A 14,728-nucleotide genomic window follows, 5' to 3' on the forward strand; every position below is an offset into this window, starting at 1 on the left:
TGCTTAATTCAAGTAGTGTTCATTTGTCAGCTACCTATTTTTAGTAGCCGTATTAGCGGCTACTAACACACAACATGCCATATTGATTGATGACACCTGAAAATGTAGACGGCTACCAAAGAAATTGTGCAATAGTTACCTTTTAAAACCCCTTTGTTCGCCGAGGGCAGAAGGTGCAGGTCCCTCGACGTTTGGAGTCCCCGCCAAACACTGGTGACTACCGTTTCCGGGTCATTGCTAAACTGTGGGTACAGATTAGTAAACTGAGGGTACAGTTTAGTAAACTGAGGGTACAGATTAGTAATCTGTGGGTACAGATTGCTAAACTGTGGGTACAGTTTACTAATCTGTGGGTACAGATTAGTAAACTGTGGGTACAGTTTAGTAAACTGAGGGTACAGATTAGTAAACTGTGGGTACAGATTGCTAAACTGTGGGTACAGTTTAGTAAACTGTGGGTACAGATTAGTAATCTGTGGGTACAGATTGCTAAACTGATATTTAGATGATAAATAATCGGAGGAAAAAAAAAAACATTTCAAAGGCTAAATATTTGAAAAAGAAAATATCGACCACTCCTTGATGTCTGTGATTTCTACATGGCGACCCTTGTTATATTACAGCGTTTCACCCATAAAATCCCCAAAATTTCCGGCTGTGGCATTTTACAGCTGTGTTTTGACACTCGGTGATACATGCTCACTGAGTTTTTGGATCGAAATAAGGTAAGTACGTAATAACATCTCGTTAAAATCATGGTGTCTTTAATTATGCTCTCTCACCTCGAATTAGGGTTTAGGGGTTTAATTTTTTTTTTAAATGCCATACTGTTCAAAATTTTTCATCCACCAGAAAATAGACATTTTAAACTTTCCAATGATGTATCACACATAAATATAGGATAATTTTGAAATTTGGCCAAATTGGGGCTCTCAGAGCGGAACTTCAAGTCATCTGAGTGTTTTCCGCCATAGGCTAATATATTAAATAAAATGCTCATCAAAAAAACCCGCAAAGTTTAAAATTTTGAAAGCTTATTCACCCCTTCACATCCAAATGGATTGGACATCTAGCGCCAACAACGGCAGCCACTTAGTGCCCTATATAGGGTTTACGGTGATTTACTAGAGGATGCTTTTTAAGGACTGATATGTTTACAAATGACACTGAATTTACCTCTGGAAACCTCTTGAGATATAATAGAATACTTTGAAAAAACAAAGAAAGTGCTCAGGATGAGGAGGACCACATAAGTGCAACATGAACTCCTATTCCCCACTTAAGATTCAAGTGTTGTTGTTTTTTTTCTCTCGGCCCCGCCTGATAAATAAGCTTACAAATTCATTAATTCATGAGGCATCCTCATAGCTTGTGAAGGGAAAGCCCTAGCATTTTGATTGTCTGGATAGAGAAGAGCTTAAAAACAAAACAAAAAAAAAAAAGACTGGTATATTTTGAGTGAGTCATAAGAATTTTCAAGCAAAGAAAACCCAATCCTAATTTGGCGTTTCGTCATTGTAACTCCAGGGGACTGTGGCCAAGTCAAGCGTTTTGATGATAAACTATAGGTCACAGTGCTGAGAGTCAATGGAACATAATGTCTGTTGAAATGCGGTTGCAAAGCTTTCCCCACCCACGGTGAAACTCCACAGGGAGTAGAGGTAAAGGCCATTTTGCTATGATTAGGGGTTGAAGGTGTGTGTGATTATATGGGGCGGATAAATGCTTTCCACAATATTGAGCTTCTCTCCTGGAGATGTTTTCAATCAAGTTTTAAACAGAGGCTGCAGCAAAGAGAACCTTAACAACGATTTTTATCGGCTTCTTTTGGACGAAAATGTACGCCGAGCACATGGTTCAAAATGTATTTACAGCACTGTACAACAATAGAACATTTCATTTGATTGTTAGCTTGGTAACTCTTTCAGTGCCGTTGATGGTGACAGACGTCCAATCGTGTGGCTTTTTTTTGTAAAAATGAGTTTATCACTAAAAGACGTGATCTATTGGAAGTGGAAGGGTTGGCTGTCAACCCTCCCACTTCAAATAGATCGGACGTCTAGCACCGTTGATGGCAGCCAATGAGTTAAAAACCTAATGCCGTCGGATAGGGGCGTAATGCCTGGCTATCAAAACGATGGAACGATGGCACAAGAGCACTGATCACAAGTTTCCCTATGAATAAAGGAATCAGAGAGTAGATCAATTGACCTCGTGGAATTTGTCGTAACTCAAAATTTAAAAGAAAATGGCGATGGCAAATGACTTAATTCAGGGGTGCCAAACTGCTGGCACGTGGGCCAATTTTTGTGGTCAGTCTTTCATGTTTTTTGCGTAAAATTTCCATAGTTCAAAAATTTGAGAATATTAAGTTTTTTACCCCTTTCTTTAGTGAATTAAATCAATAATAGGTGACTATTCCTTCGATAATCGATTACTCTATTAATGATGGCAGCCCAAGTTTAACTGCAATTGAAGGCATTAGACGTCCAATCCATTTGAACTGGGAACGTTCCTTCAATTGCCCCTCCCAGTTCAAACGGACTGGACATCTAGTGTCGCCAATAGCAGCCAAATCGGTCAAATGTTTATATGGGTTGGCCGAGAAAACGGCCCTCTGAAGGAAGCCAAAACTACCATGTGGCCCACGAAAAAATTGAGTTTGACACCCCTGACCTAATTGATTCCGCCAGTACTTGAACAAATCACATCCTACCGTTAGTTTTCATTCACAGGTGGGCAGCCTTGTTTATCGGTTGCTCTTTTCTTCATTTCTCTACTGATAATTCACAGATAGATTTCTCTTTTCGGAGTGAGGACAGACGGCGAGGTGGGAGGGAACTCGGAGGTTACGCTCAGGGGCATCTCCTCCAAGGGGCAGTCCTGACCGGCATCGTGACCGCTGCTAGAATAGGCACTGCGAGAGGGCGGGAGGCGAGAGCGGTGCTCTTCGCCAGCCAGAATGGCGCCGCCATTTGCCAGACGTCCCAGACTCCCTCTTTCCTGGTAAGGCACAAAGGTGGAGAGTTTGGGGGGGTTCCTGCTCCTGCGTACAGGAGAGGGATGCCCAGGCATCCAACACGCATCTGAGTGGCCCAATTCGCTGCACTCAGTCGTACAGTTTCCGGTCATCGCCACATCAGGCAGCGAGCGAATGTCTGCGGGCAGAAGACAGAATAAGGCATTGTTATTTTGTTACGAAACGTCGCATTCATTAAACATGTTCAAGATACAGTCCATCAGTGATCAGAAACGGTGTCATCTGAACACAAAGAATCCCTCCCGCTCCTCTTTTGAGGTCTTTGCAGCTGTTGCTAAGCACTAAGCAGCAGTTGCTATGTAGCTGTTGCTATGGCTGTGTAATGAGCACCACTGTGTGGAGTGCATTAGCTGATGTGATACATTCAGAAGATGGCGTGCTGTGTCTGTGTCATTTAGAAGTACCCATCAGCAGTTAGTAAAATACTACATCACTGGACAATTAACAGTTTTAACGGCAGTGTATTGATTTCTACTGCATGCAGTTTGTATTCTTTGAGAGAAATGAATCAGCATTCCAAAATAAAGAACAAAAAGAAGGCGACAACCTGTTTGGTTACAGAAAGGAATGGACAAAAGCAAAATTCATTTATGCTATTCGTAGAGTGTGTGTTGTGGTATTTAGTAGAAATAAATTACTCACATTTGCTGCCATTGACAGCGCAAGACGTCCAATCCATTTGGACTGGGACGGGCGAATTTCGCCGTCAGTGGCAGCCAATGAGTTGATAAAGATAACTTTAAGTACGTGCAAGCAAAGTAAACAACTAGAACCAAGACAGCCAAAACAATCAATACGTTTGTGTAGAATTAAATTGATGTTAGAACATCCAAGTACTGTAATTTTCGCACTATATTGCGCACCTGACTATAAGACGCCACGCACCAAATGTGACAAAAAAACAGCGTTTGTTCATAGATAAGCCGCACTGGACTATAAGCCGCAGCTGTCCTCAAAGTATTATGGGATATTTACACCAAAAAATATTAACCGGTAACGCAATATTTGACAGCTGCATCATACGACTGCCATAAGACAAAATGAACCACCATGAAGCTTTGAACCAATTGGCTGCAAAGCTTTATTGCTTCAAGAAGCTTCATTCGGCCATCACTGCTCCCTTGGGGGAGACAGTCAACCTCTTCTACCACCTGCTGTCAAGACTATTGTTGTCCAACATGCCTCCTAGCATGTATTGCAGCGCTACAGATTTCTGTGCTAATTATTTCCTCACTTACTGTTCCAGTTGTTTCATTAATTGCTAGTTACGGCATTTGGTAACACTTTATTTGACAGTGGCGCCATAACACTGTCAGTAGACAATCACAATTATGACATGACACTGTCATGAATGTTTATAACAGATATCATTTAGTGTTATCTGGCAAATTATCTTACTTTTGAATGGATGTAAAAGATCCAAACTGGACATAAATGCAGTTAGGAACATAATTTGTCGGACGAGACCTAATGACATCTGTCATAAGCATTCAGTAATGCCCATGATTGTGTCATGTCATAAAAATGACCGTCTTATGACAGTTTTATGACGCCACTGTCGAATAAAGTGTTACCAAATACCATAACATGCCATTAAAGAAACAACTGGAACAGTAACTGAAGAAATACATAGCACAGAACATGATTTTTGATTCTTATTTACATCTGTAGTGCTGCAATGCATGCTAGGAGGCATGTGTTGCCTATTAACCCAAGTAAATCCACAAATAAGCCGCACTGGACTGTACGGCACAGGATTCAAAATGAAGGAAAAACGTAATGGTTTATAATCCGAAAATTACAGTAATGAACAATACAAAATGTGTCGTGAAGATGAGAATGTAGTTTTCTGAGCTGTTGTTTCTGCGCGGCTTATTTTTCTGTTGACATTTGAGTTCACATTTGGCTGTGGTTAAATGGAAAGAGCTTGAAATTTGTCTTTGTTATCCCTTCATGCGCCGACGAGGACAGGCGATCAATGTGTATAAAGTAAAGAACCGACAACAGACACTATTACCCTGACACGAGTCATGTGTAACATTCTGTTTGCTATGATAAATACATTAGTGTGATGTCACGTCAGCGTTGCACATCAGCCGTCGCTGATGCCTCGTCTTTTTTGGCAGAAACAGTGCAGTATCTGAGTGAATGCATAGAGCTCGGTAGTTTAGAGGTAGAAAAGATGCTGCTGCGTGTGAATGATGCGCCACAAGAGATGGTGACCAGAGGCAGTTCAGCTAGCTCACAGAGGAAATGCCACATTAACAGAGATTCAATATCAGCATTGTATTCTTGACCGGCGGCAAGATTATTATCCCTCCAAATGTCAGAACTCTGTGGTATGAATATGACCTATGAGGATTTCAATCAATCAAATGGCTTGTGTCAGAGCGCTCGAAAAATCATATTCAAGCCCGTGTCCGCATTACATTTTATGAAGATTCATTTAAATCACTACTTATAAATACAAATTTCCGGAGATTTTGTTAATCTGTCTGTGGGGAAATTAGACATTTGACAAAAGTTTGAAAGACATTTGCGTCTCAACAGACCTAGAATGACGGCTTATGACTATTTTGGGTCAGATTGTTCTCTAGCATAAGTAATAAGCTCTGGGCAGTGAGCTAAAAAATAATGTTGCATAACATTTATTTTTAAAATTTATTTGAATTGTAATTCATTCAATCTCTTGGTTGAAAACAGCTGTTGAATCGCAGCGAGTCCTTCCAGTCAAAATGGATTGGACATATAGCTGTCAGTGGCATCTAAAGAGTTAACAGTGCATATTTTACCACTTAAATGTGATTATGTTTTTTACTTCTAAAATTAAAAGAATATATAAATATAAGACAGAAATGGAAGAAAACAGTAAATATTCTCTTATTTATATTTTCATTTAAAAAAAAAAAATTTGAATAAAAAAAAATAAATTAAAAAAAATGTGATTTTTTTTCTTTTCTTATTTTTTAAAGATAAAATAAAAGACACATGAGCATTCCCAATTGGTTCTCTCACTTGAAATAAATTCGACATCTTTGTCAATGGCAGCAACTAGGTTAAATAATATGAAACAATGACATATGAAAAAAAAAAAAGAAAAAAAAAAAGAAAAAAACCACAAACCTTATTGTTTTATTGGGGGCCATAACCAGATAAAACTATATTGAAAATAATAATAACAAACAATATCATCATATATTTTGAGTAATTAATATTGTGGTGTCCATGACCCCAAAATGTGATGTGCACATACGTGAACGGCAGATCTTTATGGGGTTAAATCTTCTTCCCCCAAAACAGTCACTTTCCCTATAAAGGGTTAATCACAACGTCTGAAAGGGCTACAGACAGTGTTTTTAATCTTACTTTAAGTAACTGGTGATAATTTTCATGTTTTTTTTTTTCTCAAAAAAAACTAAACAAAACAGGTCACTCAATGTGAAGTTTAAAGAGTTTTTTGGGACAACTGGCGCTAGCCCAATCCTTTACCCGAAATGTAACTAGACACAGGGGTATTGCGGATGGTAACCTTTGCTATGTGTGGAAGACATTTAATGTTGTGAATCAACCGTTAAAGTTGTTAAAATTGCTCCTGTTATTGCATTAGTTCCCTTCTGTCTACTTTTGACATGTGTAAGTTTTAAAACTATTTCATAATTTAAAGATAGATTTAAGTCAAGATTTTGACGATTTAGGAGCATTTTAGATAAAAAGTTACTCAGGTTCGCTAGGAAGATTCTCTACAACAGAGCCTTCCTGAGGAGTCTACTGCTTTAAGATGGCGGGTGTTTACTAACGCATCTAGTTCTTTATTATACATGTTCCTAATGCAGCCGTGTCTGTCATTTGCATCTAGTTCTGTATACTGTATATGTGATATCTGCCGAAGCATCATGTGGGCGTAGTTTGTAGGCTATCGGCTACAGTCAGGTATTATTGGAGCCACCTAGCATAGTAGTATCGCGTTTGCAACGGCGTCACCCTCCCTTGCCTGCTCTGCTCTCTCGTATCCGTGAGTCCGTCTTTCTCAGACTTTTCTCATGTCAGTCAACCAACATAGTAACGCACGCCTTTCCTGCCTCAGTAACGGTAACGACTTTGCCAAGATGAGAAAAGTAATTAATTAGATTACTCACTATTGAAGAAAGTAACGCTGTTAGTAATGCCATTATATTCTAACGCCGTTATTAAGAACACTGGCTATACAGGCCCTCAGTTGAGAAAAATGATGACATCCAAACAACCATGAAAACCTTGAAAAGATGGGACATGACCAGCGCTCTTTTTTATAACACAAAACAGTGCAGTCCAATGATTTTGAAGCTATTATTTTGAGGTCAAATGATCCCACACTGTAGCTTTGACAAACACAATTATCCAATTGTTTGTAGAAAATGATGATTGCTGTTTAAGAGCTGTTGGTCTATCTTTTGTTGCCCTTGATCTCATAATCCTAACTGCCGATTTTAAAGCGTCTTAAGGCATTTCATTCACAACTAAGCAATGCTTTTAATACTGTAGCTTAATTATATCATTCAGCTACAATGATATGAAATGAAATGGTATTTTTTTCCAGCCCATCTGTATGAACCAACATAAAATGCATTATTGTAAATGACTAACATAAATAAGAGCCAAGAAAAACAATGTCTTTGTAGCTCACACATGATGACGGGGTTTATTTCTCATCTCTTCCAAGAATATTGTCTGCATGCATCACTTTGGTGAAACGGACCCCCTCTGCAAAATATGTTCAAGGGAGGGGAGTTGAGCAAATTGTTGAGCGTCTGAGCGTGAGCACACTTGTGTAGGCAAAGACTCCAAAAGGATTTCACACTTGATTAAAACCTCTCCACAGCTTGCAGGAGGTTTACTCCACACCAAGCCGCCTCGTGTCAAATTCTGCATAGCAGCAAGACCAAAAATCATTTACGCGTTTTTATTGAAATCCCTTTTTTTTCCCATGCTGCAATTAACCCTTTATTGGGTACGCGACTAGTTTTGGTAATTTAAAAAAAATAAAAAAAATAAAAAGATCAACATAAAGACCTGACATCCACATACGCAGACATCCAATTTTCGGTTAGGTAGGTAGCAATATTAACATTTAGTGTGGACTGCATCATGCAAATGCAATGTCCACATATGTATATTATGATAATAATAATATTATGATAATAATATAAAAATTATACACACACACACACACACACACACACACACACACACACACACACACACACACATAATATATATACAGTATATATATATATATATATATATATATATATATATACACATACATATAGTGCCCTCCATAATTATTATTGTCACCCCTGAAAAAGAAAAAAGATGTGTTTTTTAGCTTCTAATATTTTTTTTAATTCAAATAATATGGGACCTTAATAGAATGGAGTTCTGCCAACTCGAAGAAATGAAAATAAATTGCTGCTGCAGCGTTTTTTTTTCCCGCGTCACTCAAAAAAAAAAAAAAAAAAAAAAAAATTCGGGTTTTTCGGGCTGGGCCTGCAAATCTAAATCTAACCTCTATTGCACATATATAGTGGGCTGCAATTTAGTTGATGTTTTGTTTGCAACTGAACTGATCCCTGGATTGATATTGCTATAAAGATGCTGCGGCACTACAATATTTTCTTTGTCGTTTTCTTAAATATTTACTTGAATATTTTTATTGATGGGTCGTTGTGACTAAAATACAGTGACTGTTATCACTGATTTTGCACAGGAGTTCAGATGTTGCACTGTGTGAAAGGCTGCTACTGTGTGTAAAAAATAAAGAAAGCCCTGGTCTCATTCAAAGCACTGATTAAATGCTGTGATCTGTTTTTTTTTAAAATAAATATATCTGAAAGTATTTTCATTTGACTTCAACCAGGAGTGACACAAGAGCCAATAAAAAGTTGTTTAATGTCTGACCACTTGTGTTGCCTCATGATTCACGAAAAATATGCTTTGTTTTAGAATTTTAATGCATCCCAGGGTTTAATGCATCACAATGCATTGCCGAATCGAACCGAATTGAATCGTGACCCTCTGAATCGAATCGAATTGAATCGTGGCCCTCCGAATTGTAATTGAATCGAATCGTTGTGAGGGCAGTGCCGATGCACACCTCTCTCTCTCTCTCTCTCTCTCTCTCTCTCTCTCTCTCTCTCTCTCTCTCTCTCTCTCTCTCTCTCTCTCTCTCTCTCTCTCTCTCTCTCTCTCTCTCTCTCTCTCTCTCTCTCTCTCTCTCTCTCTCTCTCTCTCTCTATATATATATATATATTAGGGCTGTCAAAATTATCGCGTTAACTAGCGGTAATTAATTTTTTAAATTAATCCCGTTAAAATATTTGACGCAATTAACGCACAAATGCCCTGCTCAAACAGATTAAAATGACAGCACAGTGAAAGCTGTACTTGTTGTGTTTTTCGGCGTTTTGCCGCCCTCTGCTGGCGCTTGGGTGCGACTGATTTTATAGGCTTCAGCACCCATGAGCATAGTGTATGTAATTATTGACATCAACAATGGCGGGCTACTAGTTTATTTTTTTATTGAAAAATTTACAAATCTTATTAAAACGAAAACATGAAGAGGGTTTTTAATATAAAAATTCTATAACTTGTACTAAAATTTATCTAAGAACTACAAGTCTTTCTATCCATGGATCGCTTCACAGAATGTTAATAATGGTAATGCCATCTTGTTGATTTATTGTTATAATAAAGAAATACAGTACTTATGTACCGTATGTTGAATGTATATATCCATCTTGTGTCTTATCTTTCCATTCCAACAATAATTTACAGAAAAATATGGCATATTTTATAGATGGCTTGAATTGCGATTAATTATGATTAATTAATTTTTAAGTTGTAATTAACTTTATTAAAAATTTTAATCGTTTGACACCCCTAATATATATATATATACAGACATGGCTGAAAAGCAGTTTCTGCTCTTGCACCCCTCTTTAAAATAAACTGCTGTATTTTAAACCAAAAGAACTGTTGTGTTTGATAAAACAATATGACTATATGCTGCCATAGCAGTTTCATGGCACATGAAGCCCCCAGTCTATTTTTAATTTGTCCGTTTTACCCTGGAGAGCCCCGTTTACAGACACATCACAACCGCTTTTGTTTAAACCTAGCCATTAAAAGAAGGTAAGTAATTATATTTATTATTCAAATTGTCAATCATTTTTAGCTTGGAATCAATAATTGATGTCTAATATTTAGCAACCCCCCCCCCAAAAAAAAAAAAAAAAACGGCTTTATAAAATTATTCACACGCATATTTTAAACTTTTAAACAAATTACGTCACAATGAAAAAAAAAAAAGTGTTTGTAAATAAGTCATGGATATCTACCTCATAACTATCGCTTAATTGTATTTTTGTTTAGTTTTGTTACTGTCACATTCCCGATATTTTAGATGATGAATAATCGATCCAAACAAGAAAAACGAAAAAGTTAAAAACAAAAAAAAAAGTTTAAAAGGGTAAATATTTGAAAAAGAAAATCTCGACCACTCCTTGATGTCTGCGATTTCTGCATCGCGACGCTTGTTATATTTCCGTGTTTTACCCATAAAATCCCCAAAAAGTCTGGCTGTGGCCATTCACCGCTGTGTCTTGACACTCGGTGAGACATGCTACACAGAGTTTTTGGATCAAAACAAGGCAAGTGTGCGATAATATCTCGTTAAAATCATAATGTATTTAATTATGCTCTCTCATGCTCTCACCTCGAGTGAGGGTTGAGGGGTTGAAAATAAATAAATAAAAAATGCCCTCTTGTTCAAAATTTTTCTTCCCTCAGAAAATACAGATTTTAAGCTTTCCATAAACGAATGTTCATACCACCCCCACTCCCCAGTCCAAATGAATTGGATGTCTAGCACTGTCAACGGCATCCAGTGAGTTGAATGACTGCCATACAAACGGTTAAGTATATAGAGTATTTTCCTGACTACTGCAAATGTGCAGACATTTACATCGAATGTACTTGCATAACATAACACTACTACATATCTTTACTAATTGTCAGTTTAACTAATTGACTTCAGATTTAAAGGCAGTAGACATGTTTAATGAAAGTAAAAGAAATCAAGTAATGCATCCTGATGCCCAGACCCGCTGAGTGCTCATCAACAACATCAACAACCATAAAATAAGCAATGACAGCTAAATACACCACGTAGCCTGCCAAAGTCTGACATTTTCTTCTCGGCGTGTCAAGCGCATATTGCACAGTACCAAGAGACAACGTAGATGTTCAAAGAGCAGCTATTTTCATCAGGTGCCATTTCTATTGGTTTCATCCCCTCACCCCCCACGTGATTTAATTATGAAAGAGTGTTCATCATTAAACAAGCAAGAGGTTTAAATTCAGGAACTGCAGTCTGCTGTTTCAGAGTTGCTGCTGACATGAGTTGCATATCATTTTAAGCTTGTGCCTGTCATCAAACGCAAGTAGCCAACATGCAATCACACTAATGCACATGCTTGTGTCAACGTCTTCCTTCTTTACAACATGGAAATAAATAAGTAATCTAATATTATAGACTGAAGTTGAAGTACACAAAAAGATGAGTATTCACAGCCAGTCCTCATAGGTGAAATGAACTGGAGGTCTATCCTTGCATAAACTTCATAATATATTGACGGGACACAGGGCGCGGGGCCGATTACCGTAATTTTCGCACTACAAGGTGCACCTGACTACAAGCTGCCACCCGCCAAATGTGACAAGAAAACGACATTTGTTCATAAATAAGCCGCACTGGACTACAAGCCGCAGCTGTCCTAAATGTATTATGGGATATTTACACCAAAAGATATTAACCGGTAACGCTTTATTTGACAGCGGCATCATACTACTGTCATAAGACCAAATGAACCACCCTGAAGCTTTGAACCAATTGACTGCAAAGCTTTATTGCTTCAAGAAGCTTCATTTGGCCATCACTACTCCCGTGAGAGAGACAGTCAACCTCTTCTGGCACCTGTTGTCAACACTGTTGTCCAACATGCCTCCTAGCATGCATTGCAGCACTACAGATGTAAATGACCATCAAAATTCATGTTATGTTCCAGTTGTTTCATTAATTGCTATATATGGTATTTGGTAACACTTTTTTTTTTTGACAGTGGTGCCATAAGACTGTCATAAGACCATAATAATTATGAAATGACATTGCTATGAGCATTACTGAATGCCTATAACAAATGTAATTTAGGTGTTATCCGGCAAATGATCTCACTTTTGAATGGATTTATAGATCCATGACATAAATGGAGTGCTGGATGAAACTTAATGACATTTGTCATAAGCAGTCAATAATGCCCCAGTATAGTGTCTTATGACAGTCTTATGACGCCACTGTCAAATAAAGTGTTACCAAATACCATAATAAGCAATTAATGAAACAACTGGAACAGTAACTGAATAAATAATTAGCACAGAACTTGAATTTTGATTGTTATATACATCAATAGCACTGCAATGCATGCTAGGAGGCAATCAACAAATAAGCCGCAATAGACTATAAGCCGCAGGATTCAAAATGAAGGAAAAAAGTAGCGGCTTATAATCTGAAAATTACGGTAATAGGGGGCCTATCTCTGTCAAAGCTGGTGGAGTGGAAATACAGAAAAACAACTTTTTACATTGAAAATTCTTTTGAATAAATGCTTAAATCCCTGAATTCTTTATAGATATTGATGTAAAACAGTCTCAATTCTTGGTTAAAAGCAAAAAAAAGAAAAAGAAAAAAAAAAAAACGGGCAGTTAGCATTTGTTTTACGTAATTATGTCGAATGTGTTGCTAGTCTTTAATCCACTGTGGCGTCACATTATCACCACAGAGAGTTTTTTACATCGAAAATTCTTGTGAATAAATGCTTAAATCACTGAAATATTTATAGATATGAACGTAAAACAGTCTCAATTAATTAAAAGCAAAAAAACGGACACTTAAAATTTATTTTACGTAAATATTGCGAATTAAAACGCCAATGCCATAGCGGTTAATTTCTCCCATTGATTTTTTTCGCAACGTTTCAAAATGCATATATGGTTCAAAAAATATAATAATTACCTTGAATCCTCGAACAAATCACTCCTGAGACAATCCTTCCTCTTTGTATGCGGTACAGCTTTCGTACTTTTTCAACCTCAATCCGGTGTTGCGTTGGTTTTAAGAATTACTGCGACTGACTGCGAAGCATTACTTAGCCTTAACTGAAGCTGAGTGCGGGCAGGCCCCCTACCGTAGGCGTGGCGCAGGGTCTGGCGGAAGTGTCATGTCAATATTTAATGAAGTCTGTGATCCTTGTTAGGGAGTTCATTGTGGATCACTTCTTTGTTAATTTTAAGATACTTTTTGGTCACTTCCTGTTGATTTTAGTTCAATTGGTAAAGACTGAAAAACAGCTAATAACTTCATTATATAAACTTTTGTGCACCTTAATTTTGTGAACGTTTTGATGTGGGAATTATGTAAATTTGACGAAAACTGTAGGACTATTTTTTTGCCACTAGAAAAGAATGGGGCTTTTTTTTGTCCCGCAAAAAACAAAACAATTTTTCACGGTGCAACTGTGAATGTTAGTCGTGAAATCCAAAGAGATAACGCGTCGCGTTAATATTTGGAACGTCTCCAAGTTGGAACGGTGTGAATCTGTCAACGCTTGTGGGCAGTGCTGCCTGCCTAAAAAAATAAATAAATAAAGAATTTTCTATGTGGGTAGCTTTGCTTTGTAAATCATATCCACAATTATCGCAGCTTTATTTTGGAAGTGGAATTGGCTGACTGATTCCAGAGGGTTTGTGATATGGTTTTAACAAGGAGTTGATTTTCTTCCAAATCATATACAGCAGATATAATTTCACGTCTTTCACCATTCAAAGAAGTTTTCTCCATTTATGTTGTATTTGTTTCATGTGCAATTTTGATCATTTTCTTCACTTTCCTCCAACCCCACCCCTACAACAACTCGATGTGGACCGTCGCAAAGCCTTTAAAAGCACCTGGGATGCACTGGCATTACGCGCACTCGGTAGCGTAGTTGCAGGGGTAGTGATATTCGCACAGCTTAACCCTAGTCCCCCCCCGGCCGACTGATACATGTGATGGGTGGTTTTGCATGCTGCTTGCATCAGGGTGCCAGTGGGAGGTGTTGAGTGTCTGAGGCAGGCTTCCTCATCGTCTGATCCCCTGCCCAAAGGCATTGGGAGGCAGGCGGCGGTGGGGAAGCTGCCTCTTCCTGAGATTTCACACTGCTGCTCTCCGTTTGATTGCAAACGCTGCGTCTCCCCACCGGCTGCTTTCTAGTGCGTGTGGCACACGGCTATGATCGATGGTGGAAAAAATAGGAGAGAGCCACAGCTCATAGAGGGATAACAGCCACTATCGCTCGGGAGTGTGCGGCTGATATTAATGGCTGTGTTTGCGGTCTTCGCAAACAGTTTATGTGGCAAATGACCAAAAAGTTCCAACAAGAAAAATACTCTACATCTGAGCAGATATTAGCGCATGGTTCTGGCTGTCAGTATAATAACTGGCTGCGAATGTATACTGTGTTTGTCATATTTGGAAGAAAAACAACAAGGAACTGGGGTTTTGTATGTCTTTAGCTGTGACATGTCAAGCATTTTTATTTTTAAATAAAAGTGCTC

The 14,728-nt window shown here is 38.1% G+C and overlaps 1 protein-coding gene across 1 annotated transcript in view; it reads right to left on the reverse strand.

Annotated features, from left to right (window-relative positions):
* Positions 1 to 506: 506 nt before the first annotated feature.
* pcdh1a (protocadherin 1a) overlaps positions 507 to 14,728 on the reverse strand; it is a 138,653-nt gene continuing 124,431 nt past the window's right edge. Inside the window, exon 5 of the mRNA XM_057820230.1 lies at positions 507 to 3,158. Within this exon, the coding sequence (XP_057676213.1) occupies positions 2,788 to 3,158 (371 nt within the window). The 3' untranslated portion in view covers positions 507 to 2,787. The remainder of the gene's footprint in view (positions 3,159 to 14,728) is intronic.

Source organism: Corythoichthys intestinalis, chromosome 18 (genome assembly GCF_030265065.1).
Source record: "Corythoichthys intestinalis isolate RoL2023-P3 chromosome 18, ASM3026506v1, whole genome shotgun sequence".
Lineage (NCBI taxonomy): Eukaryota > Metazoa > Chordata > Actinopteri > Syngnathiformes > Syngnathidae > Corythoichthys > Corythoichthys intestinalis.